The sequence below is a fragment of the Halichoerus grypus genome, chromosome 6, assembly GCF_964656455.1.
Source record: "Halichoerus grypus chromosome 6, mHalGry1.hap1.1, whole genome shotgun sequence".
In the NCBI taxonomy this organism is placed as follows: domain Eukaryota; kingdom Metazoa; phylum Chordata; class Mammalia; order Carnivora; family Phocidae; genus Halichoerus; species Halichoerus grypus.
In genome coordinates this window covers 6,706,922-6,732,617 of record NC_135717.1, presented here as the reverse complement: position 1 = coordinate 6,732,617, position 25,696 = coordinate 6,706,922, and the positions used below count along the sequence as shown (strand labels likewise).

Genomic DNA, 25,696 nt, shown 5'->3' with positions numbered 1-25,696 from the left:
AAATCACTATATTATACACCTGAAACTAAAACTATATGTTAACTCTCCTGGAGTTAAAATTTTGTATATATTTATATGTATCAAGCATATACATATAATGTTTAAAATCATTATTATTGATTTGTGTTTCAGAAAGTTCAAATTTCTTTTTTTTTTTTTTTAAAGATTTTATTTATTTATTTGACAGAGAGAGAGCACAAGCAGGAGGGGCAGCAGGCAGAGGGAGAGGGAGAAGCAGGCTCCCTGCTGAGCAAGGAACCCGGACAGAGGGCTCAGTCCCAATCCCAGGACCCTGGGATCACAACCTAAGCTGAAGGCAAATGCTTAACCACTCAGTCACCCCCAAAAAGTTAAAATTTCAACATAGATTCATCTCTGGCTATTTTACTTTTTTTTTTTTTTTTTAAGGTAGGCTCCACACCCAATGTGGGGTTTGAACTCACAACCCTGAGATCATGACCTGGGCTGAAACCAAGAGTCAGATGCTTAGCCAACTGTGCTACCCAGGCTCCACATGAGGAAATTTCTTTCTTTCTTTTTTTTTTTTTTTAAAGATTTTATTTATTTATTTGACAGAGAGAGAGCGAGAGCAGGAACACAAACAGGGGGAGTGGGGGAAGGAGAAGCAGGCTTCTTGCCGAGCAGGGAGCCCGATGTGGGACTCGATCCCAGGACCCTGGGATCATGACCTGAGCCAAAGGCAGACGCGTAACGACTGAGCCCCCCAGGCGCCCACCCATGAGGAAATTTCTTATCAAATTCACTATTTGCTGAAAGTGTCTCTTAATATAGTCAACTCTATTACCTTAATTTCTTTATTAGAACAAACAGCTTTTAAATTTTGCTTCACCTCAGGGAATTCTAGCTGCCAATAATTGTAAAACTGAGACATACCTTTTTCCGGTCTCTTTTTCTCCTTTTCTTTTCTGGTCACAATGCTAGTTTTTTTTACTCTTTTTTTGGCTTTATTTAAATTCCAGTTAATTAACATACAGTGTTATGTTAGTTGCAGGTGTACAATATAGTGATTCAACACTTCCATACAACACTTGGTGCCCATCCTCACAGACAAGTGCACTCCTTCATCCCCATCACCTGTTTCCCCCATACCCTGCTCTGGTAAACATCAGTTGGTTCCCTATATTTAAGTACAGTGCTAGCTATGTTCTTTATCTCCACTTGTTTCTGTATCAGTAGTGTGCCTTCATTTTAAATTTAAAAATTTATCCCTATTTTCATTGATTGATTTTATTTTTAGGTAATCCCTACGCCCAACATGGGGCTCAAACTCACAACCCCAAGATCATGCTCCATTGACTGAGCCAGTCAGGCATCTCCCTATTTAATTTTTTTTAAACTAGTAAAATAATTTAATTATGTTATAATTAAAATAAAAAAGTACTTCAATTAATTACCACTGTAATTTACATAGGTATCACTGTAACTTATGCCGTCTGCATAAAATATTTAATAAATGCATTGTAATGTTACATTGGTAAGTAGGAAATTAAATCATTGAACTGAATCAATCTACTGGCATTAACCAGATCAGTAATAGGTTTAGGTGAATTACCAGGAACAATGCACATGCTTGAGCTTATACTTACATTAAAATGTAACAATAATATCTTCCGCAATGCATGGTTAAAGGCAATGTTGTTCTACTGAAAGAACAAAGTTGTCAGGATGCCTGGGTGGCTCAGTCAGTTAGATGTCTGATTCTTGATTGTGGCTTGGGTTATGCCTTTGGGTTAGTGAGATTGAGCCCCGCATCAGGCTCTGCTCAGTGGGGAGTCTGCTTGAGATTTCTCTCTCCCTCTGCCCCTCCCCTTGCTCTCTCTCTCTCTAAAATAAATAAATAAATCTTTAAAAAAACCCCAAAGTTGTATTTAACAGAAAAATATTTTATGGGGTTTCAGTTTTTAAATTTAAATAAAAATTAATTATACTTAGATAAATTTAAAAATTGATTTCTTCAATTGTCCCAGCCACATTTCAGATGCTTAATAGCCCCATGTGGCTTATGGTTACCATACTGGATAGTATAGACATAGAGCAAAATACAAGACTAGTCTAATGATCTTACAGAGGACACTGTACTCAGTAATCAAAGGTAAGCATTATTTTCAAGCGTAAATATGGAGTATTTAAAAAAACGGAGCATGTTAGACCACAGAATAACAAAATTAAAGGGCTGGAACTACAGAAATTATGTTCTTTCAGACCATGATGCAATTAATGTAAAGAAGATAAGCAGAAAAGTCTCATACATTTAGAAATTTAAAAACGTACTTTTAAACATTTTATGCAATCGAGATGAAATGATGGAAAATAAAAAAATTAAAGCTGAATGATAAAAATTCTACACCTCAAAACTATCATGTCTGGATAGGGAAGAATATCTTAAGACAAAAAGGACACATTATTTAAGAAAAGAATTGGAAGATTTGACTGTGTGAAGAACATTTGTTATCGAAAGCCTCCATGACAAGAGTGAAAAATCAAATCACTACCTGGGATAAGATATTTGCAAAATATATAACTGACCAAAAAATAACATATACAAAACAGAAAAGCCTCCTACAAATCCTTAAGAAGAAGAAAAGCAACCCAATACAAATGTGGGCAAAAGTGAAGAATAGCCATTGTACTGGTTTCCGATCACTGCTATAACAAATTACCACAGACTTAGTGGCTTACAACAACACAAATATATTCTCTTACGGTTCTGGAGGTCGGAAGTCTAAAATCAAGGTTTTGGCTGCATTTCTTGTGAAAGCTTCAGGGAGAAGTGGTTTTCTTGCCCTTCCCATCCATTTGCATTCTTTGGCTCATGGCCTCTTCCAAATATCACTCCAGACTCTTGCCTCTGTCCTCACATCTTCTACTGTGTACCCTTTGACCTTCTGCCTCCTTCTTATAAGGACCCTGTGATGTCATCAGGCCCACTCAGACAACTGAGTGTCCCCATCTCAGGATCCTTAACTCATCACATCTGCAGAGTCCCATTTCCAACATAAGGCAACATTCACAGGTTCTGGGGATTACGATGTGGATATCATGGGAGGCATCATGTGGTCTACTGTAGGCATTTTACAGAAAAGACTTATAAAGCCCACTAGATAGGAGAAGGCAGTTAAATAATATCTTTAAAGTTCTGAAAGAAAATAACCATCAATCAAGAATGCTCTAGCCAACTAAATAACAATTCAAGATTGAGGAGAAAATGAAAGCACTTTAAGACCAAAGAAGATGAAAAGAGTTTACCCCCGACAGTTCCCAGGTAGAAAAATTACAGAAGGTTGTGTTTCCAGAATAAAAAAACCTGGCATACCCATGTTCACAGCAGTACTATTCACAATCACCAAGAGGTGAAATCAATCCAGATGTCCATCAGTGGATGAATGAATGAGCACAATTTGGTATATACATATACAATGACTATTAGTTGACCTTAAAAAGTAATAAAGTTCTACGGGATAACTACAATTTGGATGATCCCTGAAGGCATTAAACTAAGCCAGTCACAAAAAGACAAATGCTGCATTTAGACATGAGGTATCTAAAGCCCTGGAATTCGTGGTAACAGAAGGTAAAATAATGTGGACAGGGGCTGAGGGGAGGGAGAAATGGTTACAAGGTTTCAGTTTTGCAAGATGAAAGAGTTCCAGGGATCTGTTGCACAACAATGTGAGTACACTTAACACTACTAAACTGCACACTTAAAATGATTAAGATGGTTTAAAAAAAGAAGAAGAGGAAAAATGAACCCAAATGGAAGGTATGGGATTCAAGAAGCAACACTGAGCAAAGAAACTGGTAAATGTTGGTAAGTCTAAGAATTGAGTTAAGTATTCTGTTTGCAATGCACAGAATGAATTAGAGGGGGACAAATCTAGGAGTGGGGACATAGGATGGTGTTGCAGTAATTCACTCTTGAAGTAAACCACCTTCTTAATTCAGAATTAGTACCACTGGTCAGTTGAGAAGATGTTGGTCCATGAAGGAGAGGTTGTCAGTGATGATGCCCAAGTTTTTGGCTGGGATCAGGGTGGATGGTGAAGTTAGTCATTGAGGTGTAGAACATGTAAGCAAAGGATGTTAATTTTCACGAGGGTATGAAATTACAATGGGTTTACAATCAGAAGCTCTTTCAAAGGTGCTGATTTGGATAATGGGGAAGCTAGCCATACTGTAGCGTTTAAGGGTTTGCCGTCTGCAACCACACTGCCTATTCAAATCCCAACTTCTCCCACTCACTAGCTGGTCAACCTTGAATAAATTACATAACCTCTCTGTTCTTCACCTCTTTCCTCTGTAAAAGAGGATGATAATAGACTTACATCATGAGGTTGTCATGGGGGATAAGTAAATTAGTAGCCATCTAGCACTTAGAATATTCATCATTTACTTAAGTACTGAATAAATGTTAGTGTAACAGGATTTAAGTTGGAAAACTTGGCATTTCAAGTGTTTTAGAAAATACAACACGTATGACATTCTGAAGTGATTCGCTAGTCTGAGATAAAATATTTCAAGGGGAAAAAGAACCCCAAATAAATAAACAAATAAATAAAAATGGTCATGTCATTCTCAAGCCCTGTGCTCACATCAGAGTTGTTGGAAATTAGAGAGAGGATATCTTTGGAAAGAGATATGCTGTTAGTTCTCCTCAAGGGCAAGGGGTGAGGGTGCCACCTCTGCATGTCAAGCCTTGAGAGGGGGACTCAAACATGTTTACTGACTCCTGCGTGAAAAATCAAAAAGGCAAGAGATAGGCTCTCCGGCAAATGAATGGAAGGAGATGTGGCTGCACTGGAACTGGCCTGCATGCCCAGAGTTTTTTGGCCCTAAGGACGCATACATATATCCTGTGGACCAGATGTGAACATGCCAAGGAGAGCCGGTGCCAACTTATGTCTTACTTAATGGAATCCCTTGGAGGAGTGAACGAGCCCCAAGGGTTAAAAAAAATCCATCTGGCAAACTGTCAAGATCAAATCACTTAAAATATGAAGACTACCAAATTGGACTTAAACTTCACCATAACAATGTTAAATGCTAGAAGATGGTGGAACGATGCCCCAAAGGCCCACAGGGGCAGCATTTGGAACTGAGGGGCCCTCCAACTCTCTTCCTTGAAGAGTGCAGGGTTGGCTCTGGTCAAGGGTTACTCTCTCACCCACCACCTGCTGACCCAGCCTTGCCCCTTCCTTCCTCTGGAGGGGCTCCTGGCTCTGGCAATGGGGACAGGAATGGGTGCAGGCAGGTGTCACAGTTGTCGCTGGGCCTGGTGGAGAGCGGCTGGGCTCCCTGAGTTGCTGAGGAACATGGAGCAGATGCCCGTCACGCTGCGGGGAAGCCTGTGCTATTTCTCCCAGCCAAGAACACACACAAACACACACACACACGCACGTTCTTTTGTGGGTAAACTTATGTTTTGGGTACTTTGCCCAGGACAGTGGGGGGGGCTTCATAGAGATTTAAACCTATAGAAATTCTGTTGTTGCCTAGGAGCACTGCCCCTCACCCCCCAACATGCTGATGCCATTGTTCTCCTTTCAGATGATTTCCAAAATCTCTGTTTCAGTGCACTTAAAAGAGGTCCCCCTCACCCCCAACAACAGAAGGTTATTCTCCAGAGCCCATTCTTTACTAGCAGGGCTGCCCTCTCCTCCAGCTGCCCTTCTCGTACCCTTCACTAAGGCTGCCAGGAATGAAGAGGGGAGGGGGGGATGTGGGTGGTGGCGGGAGGCAGGGCCTGGGGGAGAGCTGGGACCCTGCTGGCTCCAGCCTGAGGACTCTGCCCTGCCTCTTTCCCCGGTGTTGGTGCTCCCGCTCGGTGCTGCCAGGTGAGTGCTGGGCAGAGAGCAGCTGGGCTGGCGCAAGGCCCTGGGGGTAATGGGGGTGGGGGCTGCCTGGGTGCTAGACTGGGTTTCTCTAACTCAAATGCATATGCCAGGGACCTGGGGGGTATTATTACAATTCAGATTTGATTTGTTAAGCCTGGGATGCTGCCTGGGATTCTGCATTCCTGGTGATGCCAGTGCATCCAGGGATCACATTTTGGGTAAAAGAATCTAGAACGTTTTCCAGGCCAGATGGGGTGACACGGGAGCAGTGAGCCAGGTCCAGCACGGCCCTCGGGGGACATCCCTTCCTCATGCGGTACTTGGCTGAGAGGGCTTCTGACACCAATGGAATCCTGAAATTTTTCTCCCAAAGAATAGAGATGCTTAGAAAAATTCTTAGCAAAATCATGATGGAATTAAAAAAAAAAATCTATTTACATATTTGAAAATCCCCTCACACTCTGGGCTTTCTACCCTCCCCCAAATCTTGAGCTCACGGGTATTGCTTCATCAACTAAAATCTCGACAGGGTTCAGATCCTGCCATCTCCTTCCCCAAAGATTTATTTTCAAACTATTTCTCCACTCCTAGAAACAGAGTGGTGTCCCTTGAGCTGAGCTTTGAAAACAATGCTGGGCCCTCAGCTAGCCTGGTCCGACTCGAGCTTGGGGGCTCTGGCCCCGTGGGCAAAGCTGCAGATATGCTTGTGGGAGGTGGATGTGGGTCTCAGAGAATGAAACAAGAGCGCTGGGGATGGCTGAAACAGATGGGGGAGACCACAGGCTCCCAAGAAAGCAGGGGATGAGGGAGGAGGAAGGCCTGTGTTTAGGCCCTGTTTTTGTTTTTGTTTTTAAGAAATTGCCTTTGGTCTGAAGATTTTGGGAGATGGAGCATGATTTTGTGTGAACCTTACAGGAGGTCCTGGAATTTGTGTTGTTTTGGTGGTAACAGCTACAGGGCAGAGGATCAGATGGGTGCTCAGCATTAGATATGGGAGCTCCAAACCAAGTCCTTTTGTCCTGCTTTTTCCTCTCTCTCCCTCCCAAATCTCTAAAGCTCTCTGGTGAGCTCTGGAGACCCCAGTTCAGTTCCTAGAGTCTCTCAGAGGACGTTAGGTGCCTGGCTACAGGTCTGGGGTGGGCACAGGAGAGAGAGAAGAACCAGAGATAGGGCCTCCAGGAATTATTCAAATTCCCGGGGTGCCTGGGTGGCTCAGGTCATGATCCCAGGGTCCTGGGATCGAGCCCCAAGTTGGACTCCCTGCTCAGCAGGGGGCCTGCTTCTTCCTCTCCCTCTGCCCCTCTGCCTCCCCCTGCTTGTGCTCTCTCTCTCAAATAAATAAAACCTTAAAAAAAAAAAGGAATTACTCAAATTCCCAACATTGGAATACGCCAAGCCTGCTGTGTTAAATCCCAGGCCTACTGGGAATGTGCTGGAAACGCGTTTAGAGCGTGCTGGGCCTGCACTTTGAAATGAGGTTGAGGCTGAGAGCCAGACTTGAGAATTTACCAAATTAGTCTTTAGGCTGGCAACGCTCCAGGAGGACCAGGGCAGAAGCCCCCAGAGCCTGGGGCTGCCTCTCCTAAGTGCAAGGACCCCACAGACTCATCAGGCAGGGAGGGGCTGCAGGCTTCCTCACAGACAGGGTTTGTGGAGGGAGGATGTGCAAGCAGCCTGGAAAAGGGCCGATCATCATGTCCCATCAAATAAAAACCCTCTGAGATGCTCCAGTACAGATGTCTTGCTTTACAGAGCTGGAGTGGTGATGGGCCATTGTCCTCCTAAGGCGGTGGTTCTCAACCAGGGGGGAGTCTGACCCCAGGGGACATTTAGCAGTGTCTGGAGACATCTAGGGGTTGGAGGGGAGAAGTGTGCTACTGGCATCCAGTGGACCGAGGACAGGAATGCTATTAAACATCTCACCCCAACAAAATGATCAGGCCCCAGATATGACTGGTGCCAAGGCTGAGACCCAGGGCCAACACTGGAAGCTGACCTTCCTTCTGGTCCTCTGGAACTCAGGATCTCTCCAAACAAAACTCAGTTAAACATTTATGGAGAAACTGCTCTTTTTCCCAGGCACGTCACCAAGTGTTTTCTCATCCAATAAATAAGCTAGTGATTTTGCTTTACTGTGGTCATGATTTTTCAAATTAGGAAACAGATTTCCCTTATCTATTTACCTTTTCTTATTTTTTCCTTTTTTTTTTTTAAAGATTTTATTTATTTATTTGACAGAGAGAGACACAGTGAGAGAGGGAACACAAGCAGGGGGAGTGGGAGAGGGAGAAGCAGGCTTCCCGCTGAGCAGGGAGCCCGATGTGGGGCTCGATCCCAGAACCCTGGGATCATGGCCTGAGCCGAAGGCGGATGCTTAACGGCTGAGCCCCCCAGGCACCCCTACCTTTTCTTATTTTCAATGATTTGTTTTCTTCCTCTGAATTCTGGAATCACCCAGTGTGCTGGCCAGTACACAATCTGATTTGCCTTCAAAGTGGGTTTTCATTGTGCTACTGGTAATCTTTCTCCTCCATTTGTAGTGGGTTTAAACACTTAAAGATCCATCTACTCTCGTTTTCGAGGAGTCTCGGGAATGAGAGGGGATTGACCTCTATCTTCAATCTGCCATCTTTAATCATGAGGCCAATTTTGCCTCTTTCTAAGGACTGAAAATAGATTTCTTCTAAAAATTTTAACCCAATTTTATGGAGAAGAATTTTCCGTGGCCTGAAATACTTCTGATTCTTCATAGTCTATGATGGAGGTAGAAACATAGGGCCTGAGAGGCAGGTAGAAGAGGTTCAAACTCTGATTGCTACTGGCCGCAAATATAGTTTCTCACAGTTGGTGGATGGTGATGTGGTTCTCTGCCCAAGCTCTGGCATACTGGCTTGTTCTTATCTACATAGGTGACCCCTGAACAACATGGATTTGAGCCCTGTTGGTCCATTTTTTTTTTTTTTTTTAAGTAATCTCTACGCCCAATATGGGGCTCAAACTCATGACGCTGAGATCAAGAGTAGCATGCTCCACGGACCTAACCAGCCAGGTGCCCCAGGGGATTTTTTTTTTTTTTTTAAAGGAGTTGACAGCAAGCGCCACAAGGCATTTATTTACAACTGCCCATCCCATCTTCACGGGATCGAATGCAAGGCTACTGGGGCAGGAGTTGAGCCTGCTGCCGAGTTCCCCAGGGAGGACTGCCGAGGACGTTGGCAGCCCCCGGGGGCCCTGGGACAGGCAGGGCTGCAGATCGTCCCGTGTGCTGTTGGTCAGGTCGGACACCTGGGTTTTGGGACTGCGCCAGGGCAGCTGTGGGCCTTGGGCTCCTCCCTGCCGGGCACAGATCCCTCCTCAAGGCCGCTTCTTGGAGGCGGGCACCTTCACGAGTGGCTGCATCTGCTGATGGCCACTGGCTGGTGGCGCACCGCCAGGCAGATGGGGCGGCTGTTCCTGCCTGAGGAGCCACTTGGCAGTTGCCTCTGTTGAGCTGAGGCCACCATGCCGTGGAATGTCACTGTCCTGGGGCGAGGCCAGGGGCTGCAGCTGCCCCCGTCCCTACCCTCCTGCCTATACATGGTTTTTTTTTTCCAATATACATACACTACTGTGAACGCATTTTCTGTTCCTTATGATTTTCTCAGTAACATTTTCTTTTCTGTAGCTAACTTTTCCTGTAAGAATGCAGTATATAGTACCCATGACATACAAAACATGTGTGAATTGATTATTTATGTTGTTGGTAAGGCTTTTGCTCAATGGAAGGCATAAGTAGTTAAGTTTTGGGGAGGAGCCAAAAGTTACATGTGGAGTTTTGACTGCAGAGGGGTAAGCGCCCCTAACCCCCATGCTGTTCAAGGGTCAACTGCAGTTTATAACATGAGTGCCCATTTGAATGGCCTTGTGCGTCTTGCCTTGCTGATATGAGGCAAGATAGGCATGTCCCATTTGCTGCCATGTCATAAAGTTAGAAATCCAGATTATTATTACCAGAGTTGAAAGGGAGACGCCTCAGGATACCTGGGTGGCTCCGTCGGTTAAGCGTCTGCCTTTGGCTCAGGCCATGTCCCAGGTCCGGGGATCGAGTCCCGAAATGGGCTCCTTGCTCAGTGGGGAGCCTGCTTCTCCCTCTGCCTGCTTCTCCTCCTGCTTGTGCTCTCTCTGTCTCTCTGACTAATGAATAAATAAAATCTAAAAAAAAAAAAAGAAGGAAAGGGCGACGCCTAAGCAAGTGCAGAGAGGAAACAAGGGTGGTAAGTCCTTGATGCAACTGGAGGGGCTCAAGGACGCAGGTCTGGGAGGGACAGTGGCCTTGGGCAAGTGCAGAGCTACTTCTCTACGACAGAAGGGAGCCGCACAAGAGGGGGGCCGCCTGGTTCCCCGCCAAAGAGTCTCTATTTTCCCTGTGGAATAAAGTTTGGGCTGAATAGGGATGGTGAGACACAGCGGCTGGGCATTGAGGAGGGCTCCGTGTTGTGACAAAGATAAAGATGGTGCACGGGCTTGCAGCAGGATGCTCTTCTGTCCGGGGGAGTAAGGGATTTCTGAAGTCTGCTCCTGACCATGGTGACCTCTCGCCACGCGGGAGAGATGAGCCCAAGGAACAATGTACAAAGCAGGGTGGAATTTCGAATTTTTATCCAGTCAGCTCTGGCTTTGGCCCCACACCTCATTACATTCACTTAGTAGATTCTGCTGGGTTTTCTTTAAAACGTTCTCCTTTTCCAAAGCTGGTTGGGCCTAAAGAACACCAGACTCAAGAGGGCCTTGACACTCTGTTCACTTGATCCACAGCAAGCCCCCTACCCTAACCACATCTCAATCTTACCACCGCACTGGGAGCGGAGGCCAGACCCTCACACCTGTGAGCAGCTGAGGGTTGGCGCCAGAGGAAAGCAGAGGGCATGAGAATGCATGTTTCCCCCAGGGTCAGCCCTGATTGTGTCCAGGTGCCCCTGGGGGGAGCCCCAGGCCTGGCGGCCATCAACTGGGGAAGAAACCGTTTTCAGAGGGCTCTGGACTCTGACTAGCCTTTGGGAAAGGGACAGAGGGAGGGAGGGAAAGAGAGAGACACAGACAGGGCCTGGTCTTCTACCACACGGTACAGAACGGGGCAGAACAGAGAGCCATTCCCACATCCACTCACTAATTTACAGAGATGACTCCGTTACCTAGAATTAGGAGCCATCAGTGTTGGTAATAAATCAACCAGAACCCTGGAGAGGAGCAAGAAGGTTTGCTTTATCCATCCTTGGATTCACAGTGAAGGGGTGGCCTTGCCCTCCTCCCGAAGGACAGGGAGCAACACACCCACCCTCATGCCTGTCCTCTGCTCCCTAGCAGGATGTGCGGCAGGTTCGTGAGGCAGCTGTTGGCTGAAGAGAGCAGGCATTCCACCGTCGTGGGACACCTCCTGCTCCCCGTGCTCCTGGGATTCCGCCTCGTGCTGCTGGCTGCCAGTGGGACCGGGATCTACGGCGATGAGCAGAGTGAATTCGTGTGTCACACTCAGCAGGCGGGCTGCAAGGCCGCCTGCTACGATACCTTCCATCCCTTCTCCCCCCTGCGCTTCTGGGCCTTCCAGGTCATCTTGGTGGCTGTGCCCAGCGCCCTCTACATGGGTTTTACTCTGTATCATCTGATCTGGCATCGGGAAGAATCAGGAAAGGTGAAGGAGGAGACTCTGCTCCACCAAGGGGAGAAGAGCAGAGACGGCTCAGGGCCGGGGAGCCCCAGGCTGCTCTGGGCCTATGTGGCACAGCTGGGGGTGCGGCTGGTCCTTGAGGGGGCCGCCTTGGGGGTGCAGTACCATCTGTATGGCTTCAAGATGCCTAGCTCCTTTGCATGTCGTCGGGAGCCTTGCCTCGGTAGTATAACCTGTTACCTGTCCCGCCCTTCTGAGAAGACCATCTTCCTGAAGACCATGTTTGGGGTCAGTGGGCTCTGTCTCTTGTTTACTCTTTTGGAGCTTGTACTCCTGGGCCTGGTGAGATGGTGGAGGACCTGGAAGCACAAATCTCCTCCTTCTAACTACTCCCCAGCTGCAGAGAGCACCAAAAAACACAAGGAACCGACTGATAGCTTCCCAGCGGTGGAAGCCAAAGAGCAGTTCCGAGAAGCAGGTGAGAAGGCACTGATGTCCCTCCTTCTTCGTGCTTCTGATGTCTCTGTCCTCATGCTCTCCCACGGCAGGTCCCTCCCGCGTGTTACAAAACAGAAAACCAGGTTCTAGGCAGATGTCTTCTGACCCCTGCTCCCAGCCCCCCCCCAACCCCCATCCCCATGACTTTGACGATTCCTTCCAGTGAACCAGGACCAGGGCGCTCAGTCAGTACCTCCTGCCTTTCCACTTAGGCCTCTTCCTACTTAGAAAGTCTCAGCTCCCGCTTGATTCTCTACTTTGCAGAGTTATGAAGCCACCTGCCTCACCTCTGAAGGGAACCCTATGACTGGATCTTCTTCCGCGCATCCTGAGTGGGGATTTACTTCCGTGACAGATTAGAGGCTGTTGAAGCATCTCCCAGGGCCATGGCGGGCCACGCTGCCTGAGGCATTTCCCGGGAGAACTCCTGCTCGTGCCTTCCCTCCAGAATCTCCTGGTATCAGAGGCACCATTTTCACGGGCTTGGTTCCAGAGTCGGCCGGCAGAAGCCTCCGTAAAACTGTGCTTCTCCCCTGTCCTGCGCAATAAATGCTGCTGCTGTTGGCATTCCTGTTGCTGAATACAATCTTCCTGCCACGGTGACTCTACTTACCTCTCCTCTGTGGTTCCACGGTCTCTGCTCCCCCCAGCTTCAAAGTCCCGTAACCTCTGGATGTCCCCAGCCCCACGGTGTTTGTCATATTCAGACTGGCCCTCCATGCATCTATAACCCAGTGTCCTTTAACATTCAGATTTGGTTTAGTCAAACACCCAGCCACATCCTGTAGGCCGATTACTGGCAGCTTGGAGGCTTATGGACCTGGGGCCACGCTAGCTCCAACTTCTGCTCAATTCTTGTTTTCCACTTGGTGCACAGCAGCTGTCCTCTTGTCTCCAGCCCAGCAGCAACTCACACGAAGGGCCAAATTCCTACTTTTTAAACCCATACCCCTCGTTTCCACCCAGAAAAGACAGGAGAGTTTTGCTGCTGATTCAGGGGTAACAGGAAGGGAGTATGATTACATCACAGTATGATTCGGCAGGTAATTTAAAGCTAAATATCAAGCTTCTCTTTTCTGAGTCTCTCCGTCCCATCTGCCTGAGGGTATTCCAGCCCCCCACCTTCCTGCAGAAACATCTTCCCCCCTCAGTTCTTCCTTGCCCTCAAATTCTCAACAAAGAGCAACTACCTGGTTTTGTTTTCTCCTTCTGAATCCCAAATTATACCAGGGTAAGTCAGGAAGGCTCACTCCTAAGGGAAGACATTTGGTCCCCCAAGGGATCAACAACTAGAAAATTAATAATTTTTCTTTCTGCTACGCAAGTGTTTTTATAAAGAATCTCTCATCTACTGTAACCAGAGTCCAGCCAAGTGACCAAGAATGGAAAAAAAAGGAAATGTCATCATTCGGAATTCCCTCTTGATAATCCTTTTTAAACAGCTTTATTGAGCTAGAGTTCACATATCACATAATTCACCCACTGAAAGCATACAATTCAACGGCTTTTAGTATAATCACAGAGTTGTGCATTTATTAATACAATTTTAGGACATTTTCATCAACTCAAAAAGAAACCCAACACTTAGTTTTTACCCCCAAACCTCCATGCCCCCCTCCAAACATAAGCAGCCACTGATATACTTTCTCTCTCTCTCTACATATATATATTTCTCTTTTATAGATTTTTCTATTCTGGACCTTTCATACAAATGGAATCAATCATACAATATGTGGTCTTTGCGACTGACTTCTTTCACTTAGCATGTTTTTGAAGTCTATCTATGTTGTAGCACGTATCAGTACTTCATTCCTGTTTATGGTTTAATGATTTCATTGTATGGCTTACTACACATTTTGGTCCATTTTTCAGTTGATGGACATTTGAACTGTTTCTACTTGTTGGCTATTATGAATAATGGTGCTATGAACACTCATGTACTAGTTTTTGTGTGGATATATGTCTTCAACTCTCTTGGGTAAATACCTAGGAGTGGAATTGCTGGGGCCTATGCTAACTCTTTTTTAACTGTTTTCCACAGAAGCTGTACTATTTACATTCCCAGCAGCAATGTATAAATGGGTTCCAAATGTATCCACATCCTCGCCAACACTTGGTTATCTCCTTCCTCCCTTCCTTCTTTTCTCTTTTCTTTCCTTCCTCCCTTCCTTCTTTCTTCTCTTCCTTTTCTTTTTTTAAAATTGTAGCCATCCTAGGGGTGTGAAGTGGTATCTCATTATGGAATGATTCACATTTCCCTAATGATGTTGAGTATCTTTTTATGTGCTTATTGACTATTAGTACATTTTCTTTGGAGAAATGTCTACTCAGATCCTTTGCCCATTTTTTAATTGGGTTGTTTGTACCTCTGTTGTTGAGTTCTTTACATATTCTGGATACTAGGTCCTTATCCAATATAAGATTTCCAAATATTTTCACCCATTCAGTGGGTTGTCTTTCACTTCACTGATCATGTCCTTTGATGCACAAGTTTTTAATTTTGAGGAAATTCAATTAATCAGTTTTTCTTTTGCTGCTTGTGAGTTTGGTGTTATATTTAAGAAATGGATACCTAATCCACGGCAGTGAAGATTGACACCTAAGTTTCCTTCCAGGAGTTTTACAGTTTCAGCTTTATATTTAGGTCTGATTGATTTTGAATTAATTTTTATATATGGTATAAGGGTTCAACTTCATTCTTTTGCATGTGGATATCTAGTCCCAACACCATTTGCTGAAAAGCCCATTTTTCTTCCATATAATGATTTTCGGCATCCTTGTTGCATATCCATTGCTTGTCAATGTATAGCACTATTTCTGGACTCTCAATTCTATTCCATTGATCTATATGTTTATCCCTATCCCAGTACCACATGTTTTGATTGCTGTAGCTTTGTAATAAGGTTTGAAATTGGGAAGTGTGAATCCTCTGACTTTGTTCTTCTTTCTCAAGGTTGTTCAGCTATTTGGGGTCTCTTGAAATTCCATATGAATAAAATTGTGACTTAGCAGTCCTCGATATTTTCAGTAAAGAAGGAAGTTCATCTCAGGAGTATGGCAGGATAGAAGCCATAAGGACCTTAAGGTGTCATGGGACCTTATGTTTGCCACTCAATACATAGGCAGACATATAGACACATACACGCTTACATCACATTCATGGCAAAAATCAGTAACTGAGGAGAGCACTTCTTCCTGCTTGGTCCATATTAAGACTCAGATTCCTTCTCAATACAGCATTCCAATTTTCAAAGAAAATGCATTTGTTAGTTGTATAAACATCTAAAAAAGTAGATATTCTGTCGGACTTCTGTCAAAAACCCCAACACAGAGATCACAGGAACCCCCTTTTCAAGTCATTTAATCGGACATTCAGTAACTACTTACTGAGCATATTATAGGAAAGGCAGTATCTGATATTGGGGCACAAGAAGAATTTAAAATTTTCATTCGTAAGAAAAGGAATAGAGTGAGAAGAATAAAATAAAAAACCCAATGAAGGGAAACAGACAATTCCCTGAAATAGGCAAGCATACTGTTTGTTGAAAGTCTCAATCGATGTTTCTTGAGATAGCAAAATGGTTGCTGTTCAAGTTGGGTACCGAAAAAGGATGTATCCACCCTTCCGAATCTTAACCACTCCCACTTAAAAAAATTGATTTCCTTTCCACGCACTCTCTGGTCCCATCAGATTATTCATAATGTCCTCCTTCTGACAGTTACAGCTCCACTCCCAGGCTTTGTTCTGGCACTCTGGTCTGGACCTCTTCAGGTAGGAGGGTCGGGAACTGCTCCAGCAGCTGCGGCTGCAGCTACAGGATCTGCTCCTTTCTAGCATCTTAGATCATCCCAAGCTGGCTTGGAGCATCCCATACCCACAGACCTCCCGCGAGCTGAACCATCTAAGACACGGGTGGGAAGTCTCCTATCCGGGTAAGATCATCTAACCCTAGATTCTTTACCCTGACTTAATTGTTAGAAAGCCCTATCTGCGCTGGGTGAGTGTGTCCCATGCTCTAAGAATGAGCGTCTTTTACCTGGTGTTTGTCTCCTGTGCTTGGAAAGAAAGAGAGGGAAATCAAGGTGGCAGGGTGGACAGCCATCCCCCCACTAGCTCGTGCGGGCTAACCACTCCCTTTTCCTGCTCGCCTCTGAACACTGGCTCTTCAATTCACCCGACTCCTCCAACACAAGGAGAATATGTGGGCTTCGCGGGGGCAGGAGAAAATCCAGCCTTTCCAAGAACTCAACTAGCCCTTGGGGTTGGAGACCGAGAACGAAGGCTGAATGAAAAGAACGGACTTCAGGGAGAGCGAGCTTAACGGGCCCAGCGCCTTCTTTGGCACCCACTTTGGCCCTGCTGCACAGATCCCTCTGGTCCTCGTGGCCCTCCAGGCCCTGGGGCTGCAGCACGCCCAGAACGCCCGCCCGGGTGGCAGCTCGCCGAGGACGCCAGAACATAAGTCGCCCCGAGCTGCGAGCGAACGCGGACCTCACCTCCTCCGCGTGAAGGACAAGCCAGACTCGTTAGCGCCTCCCCGCTTTGCTCCTCCAGCGGCTGCACGCGAGGGCTCCTCGCGTCCTCTCTAGGCGTTCCGGAGCAAGTTCCGCATCTCTATTGTCGGCCCGAGGGGCAGCCCACGTCCCATCGTGCCCCGCGGCCAGGCCCGGGCCGCCGCGCCCCGCCCTCGCGTCGCGGAAATCCTGCTGCCGCCGGGCTCGCGCTCAGGCCCCGCAGCGCGCTCACGAGCGGGGGTCGCTGCTCCGCCGGCGCGCGCCCAGACTGGGTCCGGAGTCCCCGAGGGAGGGGCCACACTTTCCCCTCCCGGCCGCCGGCCGCGCCAGCGCCCAGCGTCGGACCCGAACCCGGGGCAGAGAAGCGGCATGGAAGCCGAGGACCTGCGGGAGGACCTGACCTGCTCCATCTGCCTGGACTATTTCGAGGACCCGGTGTCCATCGAGTGCGGCCACAACTTCTGCCGCGCCTGCCTGCACCGCAGCTGGGCGCCGGGCGGCGGCTCGTTCCCCTGCCCCGAGTGCCGGCAGCCTTCGCTGCCCGCCGCGCTGCGGCCCAACTGGGCCCTGGCCCGGCTGACGGAGAGGACGCGGCGCCGGCCCCAGGGCTCCGTGCCCCCCGGCCAGTGCGGCCGCCACCGGGAAGCGCTGCGGCTCTTCTGCGAGGAGGACCAGCGGCCCGTGTGCTTGGTGTGCAGGGAGTCCCGGGAGCACCAGGCGCACACCCTGGCGCCCATCGACGAGGCCTTCTGCAGCTACCGGGTGAGCGGGCCGTAGCGGGGCTGCCGCTGCTCCCGGGAACGTGTCCTGTTTACCTCATTCTCATGAAAGTACCCAGCAAAGAAGTTAAGCGTCACACAGACCTCAGAGCTGGGCTTAAAACTGGGATGGGGAGGGTCTGCATAGAATTTTCATGGTACTGGCCCTGGGAGCTCCTAGTTTAAGACCGTCAAACCGAGAGCGTGTATCCCAGTGCTGTCCAATAGAAACAGGATGCGAACCACGTATATGATAAAACTTTCCTAGTGGTAAAAAGAAACGGGTGATGCTAACTTTAATACTATATTTTATTGAACCCAGTTATCCAAACTTATCATTCAACAGTAAATCGCTATGAAAAGTTATCAGTGAGATATTTTCCTCTTGTTTTTCATAATGGGCCTTTGAAATCTGTGTTTACGTTTACAGCACGTGTCAGGTGGGACCATCCACATTTTAGGTGCTCACCTGGCTAATGGTGCTGTATTGGACAGCGCAGGTATATACCTACAGGTGTAACAGACAACTGAGGATTTGGGAAAAGCCGGGCTTGGAGTGACGAGGCTGGGGTTTGTTACCAGCTTCCTTCAGCAGTTGGGAAAAACCACTTAATGTTTGAATTTGGAGATTATCTGTCCTGCCTATTTTATGGGTTAAGGAGTTTCAGTTGAATAAATCAGTTTATCTTACTCTGCTCCAGCCACACTGCTTTCTTGCTTTTGTTTCAAGCCTGATTTCTTTCTCTACCCCCACCTTCCATCCTTTACATCTTTTTGGCTTTTAGCTTGAAGACCTTCCTTGATCATCCTTTCCAGAGTAGTCCTACCCCCTTCTATGGTGTAACTCCAGTGGTCTCCGACAGAATTGGTTTCTAGTAAGTACTGGTTGAATATACGAGTTTAATGATACAAGTTAAAGTGTTTTGTAAACTATAAAATGCTGTACAGTTTTATCAATTGATCACAAACAGGAGATATGCAAAGTGGCACTACAAAGTATACATCCACTCAGTAACTCACTACTGTCTGCCAGGCATTGTTCTAGGGTCTGGACATAAACGGATAAGAAAGACATAGGTCTTATCTTGTAGGAGACATAAGCATGTAGGCAAAAAATTTCAGTGTGTGAGTGAATTATCCAAGTTTGTATGGAGTACATAGCAGGTCTGAGGTTGATCAGTGAGGAGTGAGAAATGGTTTCACAGAGTTGAATGTGAACTCACTCTTTTTTTTTTTTTTTTTTAATTTTTTTATTGTTATGTTAATCCCCATACATTACATCATTAGTTTTAGATTTAGTGTTCCATGATTCATTGTTTGTGCATAACACCCAGTGCTCCATGCAGAACGTGCCCTCCTCAATACCCATCACCAGGCTAACCCATCCTCCCACCCCCCTCCCCTCTAGAACCCTCAGTTTGTTTTTCAGAGTCCATCGTCTCTCATGGTTCTAAATGTGAACTCACTCTTGAAGGGTGAGTACAATAGGTAGGGAGAGGATATTCGGGTCAAGGGAACAGCATATTCTGCAGTGTGGTGGCTTGGAATGGCAGGTGATAAATGTTAGAGGACTGGAAGTTGCTCAATACTTCCGGAGTGTAGAGGGAGGAAGAGCATGGGAATTAGGTAGGGTTGAAGAACTGCTTGGTGTTGCCCTCCTGCCATCTCGTGGCAGTTTCTGTTATTGCAGGGAACGAGTTTTCTAATGTCCCCAGAATTCCCATTTTTATTCAGGGGCCCTATTCGGGGGCCCTATTCAGATTCCAACTGTGGCAGGATTCCAAAAGTCTTAGGAGAGTCAATACAGGATATTTCATGCATACTGGAATTTTTTTTTTTCCATACTGGAATTGTTAAGGGCTTTTTTTTTTTTTTTGAAGATTTTATTTATTTATCTGACAGAGAGAGACACAGCGAGAGAGGGAACACAAGAAGGGGGAGCGGGAGAGAGAGAATCAGGCTTCCCGCGGAGCAGGGAGCCCGATGCGGGGCTCGATCCCAGGACCCTGGGACCATGACCTGAGCCGAAGGCAGATGCCCAACGACTGAGCCACCCAGGCGCCCCAGTTAAGGGCTTTTAAAAAATTGAAAAATTCTATTTAAAAGATTATTATCTTTTCATTATTATTATTATTTTTAAAGATTTTATTTATTTATTTGACAGAGAGAGAGAGAGCACAAGTAGGCAGAGTGGCAGGCAGATGGAGAGGGAGAAGCAGGCTCTGCGCTGAGCAGGGAGCTGGATGTGGGGCTCAATCCCAAGACCCCAGGATCATGACCTGAGCCGAAGGCAGCCGCTTAACGGACTGAGCCACCCAGGTGCCCCGGTTATCTTTTCATTATTAAGTAAAAGTGAAAACTTTAAAAGAAATCTTGGTCACATTCAAAACAGCTATCTGATTACAGGCCTCCCATATATGTCAAATTTGACAGTGATCACAAAGTAGCAGTTATATCAGTGATAAAGGAATAAAATTACTTGAAATAGCTTCCCAAGTAGCAGGATTATATACCTATTTAAGTTAACAATTAGGGGTAATAAGTAGATTACATAATGTTAGACAACATTGTATTAGAAAGAAAATAGCACAGGTGGTTTTGTGATGTACAACCTAATTTCAAACCCCCGCCCAACATTTTAATATGCAGTTTCCAAGCAAACGTGAAAATTGGAAGAATTTTATTAACACCAGTAGACCCTCATCTAGATTCTGCCATTTGCATTTTACTCTATTTATCACCTACCTATCCGCCTTTTCTCATCAATTACTTCCTTTTGAGGCATTTAAAGTTAATTGCAGACTTCCTCCTATACTTTAGCATGCATACCATCAATCACACTTAACATTTGTGATATTTTCTGACGTAACATTTAATACAATTAAATATACACATCTTTAGTGTACATTTGCTGACCTTTGGCAAATGCGTACACCTGGGCACCCTAAGTCCTTCTCAAGATAAACAACATTACCTGGGCGCCTGACTGGCTCAGTCGGTGGAGCACGTGACTCTTGATCTTGGAGTTGCAAGTTCAAGCTCCACATTGGGTGTGGAGATTACTTAAAATCTTAAAAAGAAAAAAAAAATTATCATCACCCCAGAAAGTTCCTCCACCCTCTTTTTCTCCGTTAATCTCTGCTCCCTCCCCCCACCCGACCACTGTTCTAATTTTTTTCCACTGAAGATTAGTTTTGCCTGTTCTGGAACTTCATATAGTCTGTGCTCCTCTGTACAGGTTCCTTTTGCTCAGCATATTTTGAGATTGACCCATTTTTTGGTGCGTATCAGTAGTCTGTTACTTTTCACTGCTGCGTCGTATTCCGTTCTATGACTGTACCACAGTTTGTTTATCCATCTTTCCATCACTGTGTACCTGGGCTGTGTCCAGTTTTTGGCTCTTAGGAACAAAACTGATGTATTCTCATACGGGTCTTTTTGTGGATGCACATCTAGGAGTAGAACCACTGGGGCTGGGATTGATGTATGTTTAGTTTGATGCCAGACCTTTTTTTTTTTTTTTTTTTTTTTAATTTTTTTATTGTTATGTTAATCCCCATACATTACATCATTAGTTTTAGATATAGTGTTCCATGATTCATTGTTTGTGCATAACACCCAGTGCTCCATGCAGAACGTGCCCTCCTCAATACCCATCACCAGGCCAACCCATCCTCCCACCCCCTCCCCTGATGCCAGACCGTTACCCAGAGTGGTGGTTGCCCTTCGCACAGCCACCGGCATCGTATTCGAGCCCTAGTTGCTGCACACCCCCGCCAGCTTTGGAGCTGTCACTCTCTTCAGTGATCTCGCTTTGTTTTAGCCATTGTCATTTGTAGATGATCAGAAGAAAAATGATACCTACTAGTGTTCATTATTCTCCTAGGGAAGAATTAAAAAAAAAAAGTCATGCTTATTTCTTAGTTCTGTTCATTTCTGTCTTTCTTTCAGCTTTTTATTTTGACATACATTCACACTTCAGAAAGCCGCCCTCGGCCACTCTGCAGCATTTGACAGTCTTCACCAGTTTTTATTTAAATTTTCTCTTGCTTTGGTGTAGAAGAAACCATCCTTTCTTGGTTTTTCACCAGCCACCACTCATCTTAGCTTCTTGGCAGGATGTTCATCCTCTGCATCCCCCTTAAATGCAGTTGTTCCCAGTTCCAGCCTGGATCCCCTTCTTGGTAGACTCTTACTGGGGGATTTTACTCATACCCTGGCTTCACCTGCTGCCGGTGCTCTAACCCCCCAGTCTGCTTCTGCAGCTCAGATCTCTTTCTTTCTTTCTTTCTTTTTTTTTTTTTAAAGATTTTATTTGAGAGAGAGAGAGAGCGCACATGAGGGTGGGGGGAGAGGCAGAGGGAGAGGGAGAAGCAGACTCCCCCGCTGAGCAGGGAGCCTGACGTGGGCTCAGTCTCAGGACCTTGAGATCATGACCTGAGCCGAAGGCAGACGCTTCACCAACTGACCCACCCAGGCGCCCCTTAGATCTCTTTCTTGACCCTTAACTGCTAACTGTACCCATTGGGATGTCCCCAACACAGCTCAAACTCAATTTATTCAAGTCGAATATAATTTCCCACCTTCCATTTACATACCGCTCATTTCCCTGTATTTCCTAATTTGGTAAATAGCCCACAGTCCTTCTAGTTGTCAAGCCAGAACCCAGGGGCTAAATCTGGACTCCTTCCTCCTGCAGCCATTTGGTTACCAGTTCCTGCTGGTTTTCCTTTTTTTTTTTTTTAAGATTTTATTTATTTATTTGAGAGAGAGAGTGAGAGCATGATCAGGGTGGGGGTTGGGCAGCAAAGGGAGAAGCAGACTCCCCACTGAGCAGGTAGCCCAATGCGCGGGGCTCCATCCCGGGACTCCGGGATCATGACCTGAGCTGAAGGCAGACGCCAAACCCCCTGAGCCACCCAGGCGCCCCACCTGCTGGTTTTCCTCTTGTGTGTGTGCCTCTAACCTGCCTGATACGTCTGAGGTCACGTCTGACCTTCTGCTACCAGGTGCTGCCCCTCCACAGCCCATGTTGTTAATGCTAATTGACTCCTTTTATTTTTTAATAGCTCATTCAGGTATGTATGTATATATTTATAAAGATTTTATTTATTTGTCAGAGAGAGCACAAGTAGGGGGAGTGGGAGAGGGCGAAGCAGGCTCCCCAGTGAGCAGGGAGCCCGATGTGGGACTCGATCTCAGGAACCTGGGATCATGACCTGAGCTGAAGGCAGATGCTTACCTGACTGAGCCACCCAGGCGCCCCATCATTCAGGTTTTTATTTTATTTTTTTAATTTTATTTTTTAAAGATTTTGTTTATTTATTTGACAGAGACACAGCGAGAGGGGAACACAAGCAGGGGGAGTGGGAGAGGGTGAAGCAGGCTTCCCGCAGAGCGGGGAGCCCGATGTGGGGCTTGATCCCAGGACCCTGGGATCATGACCTGAGCCGAAGGCAGACGCTTAACAACTAAGCCACCCAGGCGCCACCCATTCAGGTTTTTAAATTACACAATGGTATATGCCTCTTGTAGAAAATCAAACAAAACAGAAATTTATAAAATTTTTAGTCCCTCCTGCCCCAACTTCTAAGACATTTCTATTCCCCAGAAATAACCAGTGTTAATACTACTTAGGTATATATTCTTCCAGATTTTTCGATTTAAATACAAACACATACCCGGGGCACCTGGGTGGCTCAGTTTGTTGAGCATCTGGCTCCTGATTTCATTTCAAGTCATGGTCTTGGGGTGGTAGGATTGAGCCTGGTGGAGGGCTCTGCGCTCAGCGGGGTGTCTGCTCACTCTTCTTTCCCTCTGCTCCTCTCCCTGCTCACATGTGCCCACTCTCTCTCTCTTTCTCTCTAAAATAAATAAATCTTAAAAAAAATACAAACACACACAAGTACGTATGTATTTATTCTTTTCAAAACAGAATTATGCAATATTATTGTCTAACAGCTTAGTTTTTTTACTTAATATAACATGTCAGTATATTGAGAGCTACCTGAGATTGGTATAGAGTGGCAATACACCATAATTTATTTCATAATTCCCCATTGATGGATAGTGAATCATGCTGCAGTGACCATTACTATACATACTATTTTTGCCAGTGTTTCTTTGCACAGATTATTGGAAGTAGGATTATGTACATTTTAAATGGTTCTAAATCCTTTCAGTTGCCCTTCAGAAAGATGGCACCTTTCTTTTGTTTCTTGTCTTTTTCTTGTATGAGAATTTATTTATTTAATTTATTATTTTTTTATTACTAATGTACTGTATGTTGTCTAACTGAAGATGGCACCTCTTTACAAAAATCTCTTACTGTTGCAGCGTCAGAGGCCTCCCTTGCCAATATTAGGTATTTATTAATCCTTTAACAGTTTTCATTTTTTGCCAACTTAATAGGCAGACTCTATATAGTGTTATGAAATTTCAGACCAGAATACTTTTTATGCCTAGGTCTGTAACTATTTTCAACATTTTCTCAATGTTGTTCCGTTTGGATTAGGTGACTTTTAGCTCTTGAACAAGCAGGATGCTGGGGAAGAGGGTTTCTCTGATATGTATTTCTCCCGGCAGGAAAAGCTTCTTAAGACTCAGTCTAGTCTGAAGGACAAGATGATGAAAGCCGTATATTTTCAGGACATGGAAATGAAAAATGCTACCAAGTGGGAGGTAACAGCAGAAGCCGTTGGGCATTTCTTGCCCCTGGGACCCTTTGGTGTTGTTGGGAATAGTTGTCAGGCTCCTTGCAGATAAGGTGATAGAACAGGAAGTGTCTCTTTTGACCTGTGGTTTTGGGGGATGGGAGTTTCACATACTTTATCCCCATGTCTGTAAGGTAGTGCCCATCTCCTTCCTACTTTTTCCTAAATATACATTGTTGTTGGTTTGGGTCCACGGCATTGTGGAAAGTAAATGGGCTTTGCTTTCAGAGAGACTAGTTTAGTTGGGAGGCATGATGCGCACGCGTGCCCATCTAAAGGTTTAACGAAACTAAACTGTAGGTGTTCTGGAGGCTAAACTAAATAATAAATGTGAAAGTGTATTTTAGTTTAAAAAATATACAAACAAGGCATTGCCATCAGTAGTAGAGACTGAAACGTTACAAAGAATGAACTAATACTACACAGGCTGATACAAAGAGATTAGCAGAAATCTGGGGAGGGTAGGCAGGAGCTTTCTGGGGGAGGGGATTAGGGTGGAAGCACCATGGGTTGCTGGGGAGTCTCATGCACGGAACTGAGGAGCAAGAACAAGGCAGAACAAAGACTGAGCAAATCCCCTGTGGCTCTAGGAGAAGATGAAGAATCAGCGAATGACGATCAGCGCAGAGTTTGCAAAGCTGCACCACTTCTTGGCAGAAGAAGAGCAGCTGTTTCTTCAGAGACTGAGCAAAGAAGAAGAAGAGGCGAAGAAGAAACAGAATGAGAACAAATTAAAGCTCCATCAGAAAATCACTTCCTTGAAGCAGCTCATCTTAGAGGTCAAGGAGAAGAGCGAGAGCTCCACCCTGGAGCTGCTTCAGGTGAGACAAGCTGGGGAGGGATGGGTTAGCACCACTCACTAAACTCCGCGTGTCTTTAGAGCTGCATGTCTTTCCTGGTGAGTGGGTTTCATAGAAGAAATGTTTTCTCTCTGTTGATAATTATGATACTACTGTCATTAAAGAATCAAAGATTAACCTTTCAAAGGAAATGAATGTGAAAGTTAGGTATGCTGAGCTCAGGTATTATGAGATACCTAGGTTCACTTGGGCTAATCGTTTGCATAGGATCTGAAGCACATCTAAGACTTTTCCATTCATCTTATTTGTACATTTATAATTTGTTAAAATAGTAAAACAAAGCAACCTAAAATCACAAAGTAGGTAAGTGTATCAACAGTTTTTAAGATAAATTTATCTTTCTTACTAATTTATTTATTATTTTTTAAAGATTTTATTTTATTTTATTAAAGATTTTATTTATTTGAGAGAGAGAGACAGAGAGAAAATGAGCAGGGAAAGGTACAGAGGCAGAGGGAGAAGCAGACTCCCCGGTGAGCAGGGAGCCTGACATGGGACTCGATCCCAGGACTCTGGGATCATGATCTGCGCCGAAGGCAGACGCTTAACTGACTGAGCCACCCAGGCGCCCTCTTACTAATTTTTAATCATTACAATCATACCTTGATAATAACTTTGCTCTTAGCCCCAGATTTTGATTGGTATATTCATTTAAATAATTTCTAATATCCAGCAGCCTTTAAAAGGTTGTAATTCTAATTCATTAGCACTTAGGAGTGTCTGGCTGACTCATTCAGTAGAGCATGTGACTTTTGATCTTAGGGTTGAGAGTTCAAGCCCCACATTGGGCGTGGAGCCTACTAAAAAAGAAAAAGTAAAAAAAGAAAAAAAAGTAATTCATTAGCACTTAGATTTG

At 45.5% G+C, this 25,696-nt stretch overlaps 2 protein-coding genes across 6 annotated transcripts in view; both read left to right on the top strand.

Moving 5' to 3' along the window:
- The first annotated feature begins 5,750 nt into the window (after positions 1-5,750).
- GJC3 (gap junction protein gamma 3) lies at positions 5,751-12,561 on the top strand. 3 transcript variants are annotated; one of them, XM_036078782.2, is made up of 4 exons: positions 5,751-5,852; positions 11,196-11,784; positions 11,894-11,974; positions 12,259-12,561. In XM_036078782.2, exons 2-4 carry the CDS (start codon positions 11,197-11,199, stop codon positions 12,352-12,354), a joined length of 765 nt encoding a protein of 254 aa, XP_035934675.2. In that variant the 5' UTR covers positions 5,751-5,852; position 11,196; the 3' UTR covers positions 12,355-12,561. The 3 variants fall into 3 exon arrangements, with proteins under 3 accessions (XP_035934675.2, XP_035934673.2, XP_035934674.2); XM_036078780.2 differs by having other exon boundaries at positions 11,196-11,974; XM_036078781.2 differs by having other exon boundaries at positions 5,754-5,852; positions 11,193-11,974.
- A 4,072-nt stretch (positions 12,562-16,633) lies between these two features.
- The window catches only part of TRIM4 (tripartite motif containing 4), a 37,385-nt gene continuing 28,322 nt past the window's right edge, over positions 16,634-25,696 (top strand). Inside the window, exons 1-3 of one of the 3 annotated variants that reach the window (XM_078074377.1) lie at positions 16,634-17,271; positions 23,853-23,948; positions 24,571-24,801. In XM_078074377.1, coding sequence (XP_077930503.1) covers positions 16,879-17,271; positions 23,853-23,948; positions 24,571-24,801 — 720 coding nt within the window. In that variant the 5' untranslated portion in view covers positions 16,634-16,878. The remainder of the gene's footprint in view (positions 17,272-23,852; positions 23,949-24,570; positions 24,802-25,696) is intronic. The other 2 variants (XM_036078764.2, XM_036078763.2) reach the window with 2 other exon arrangements.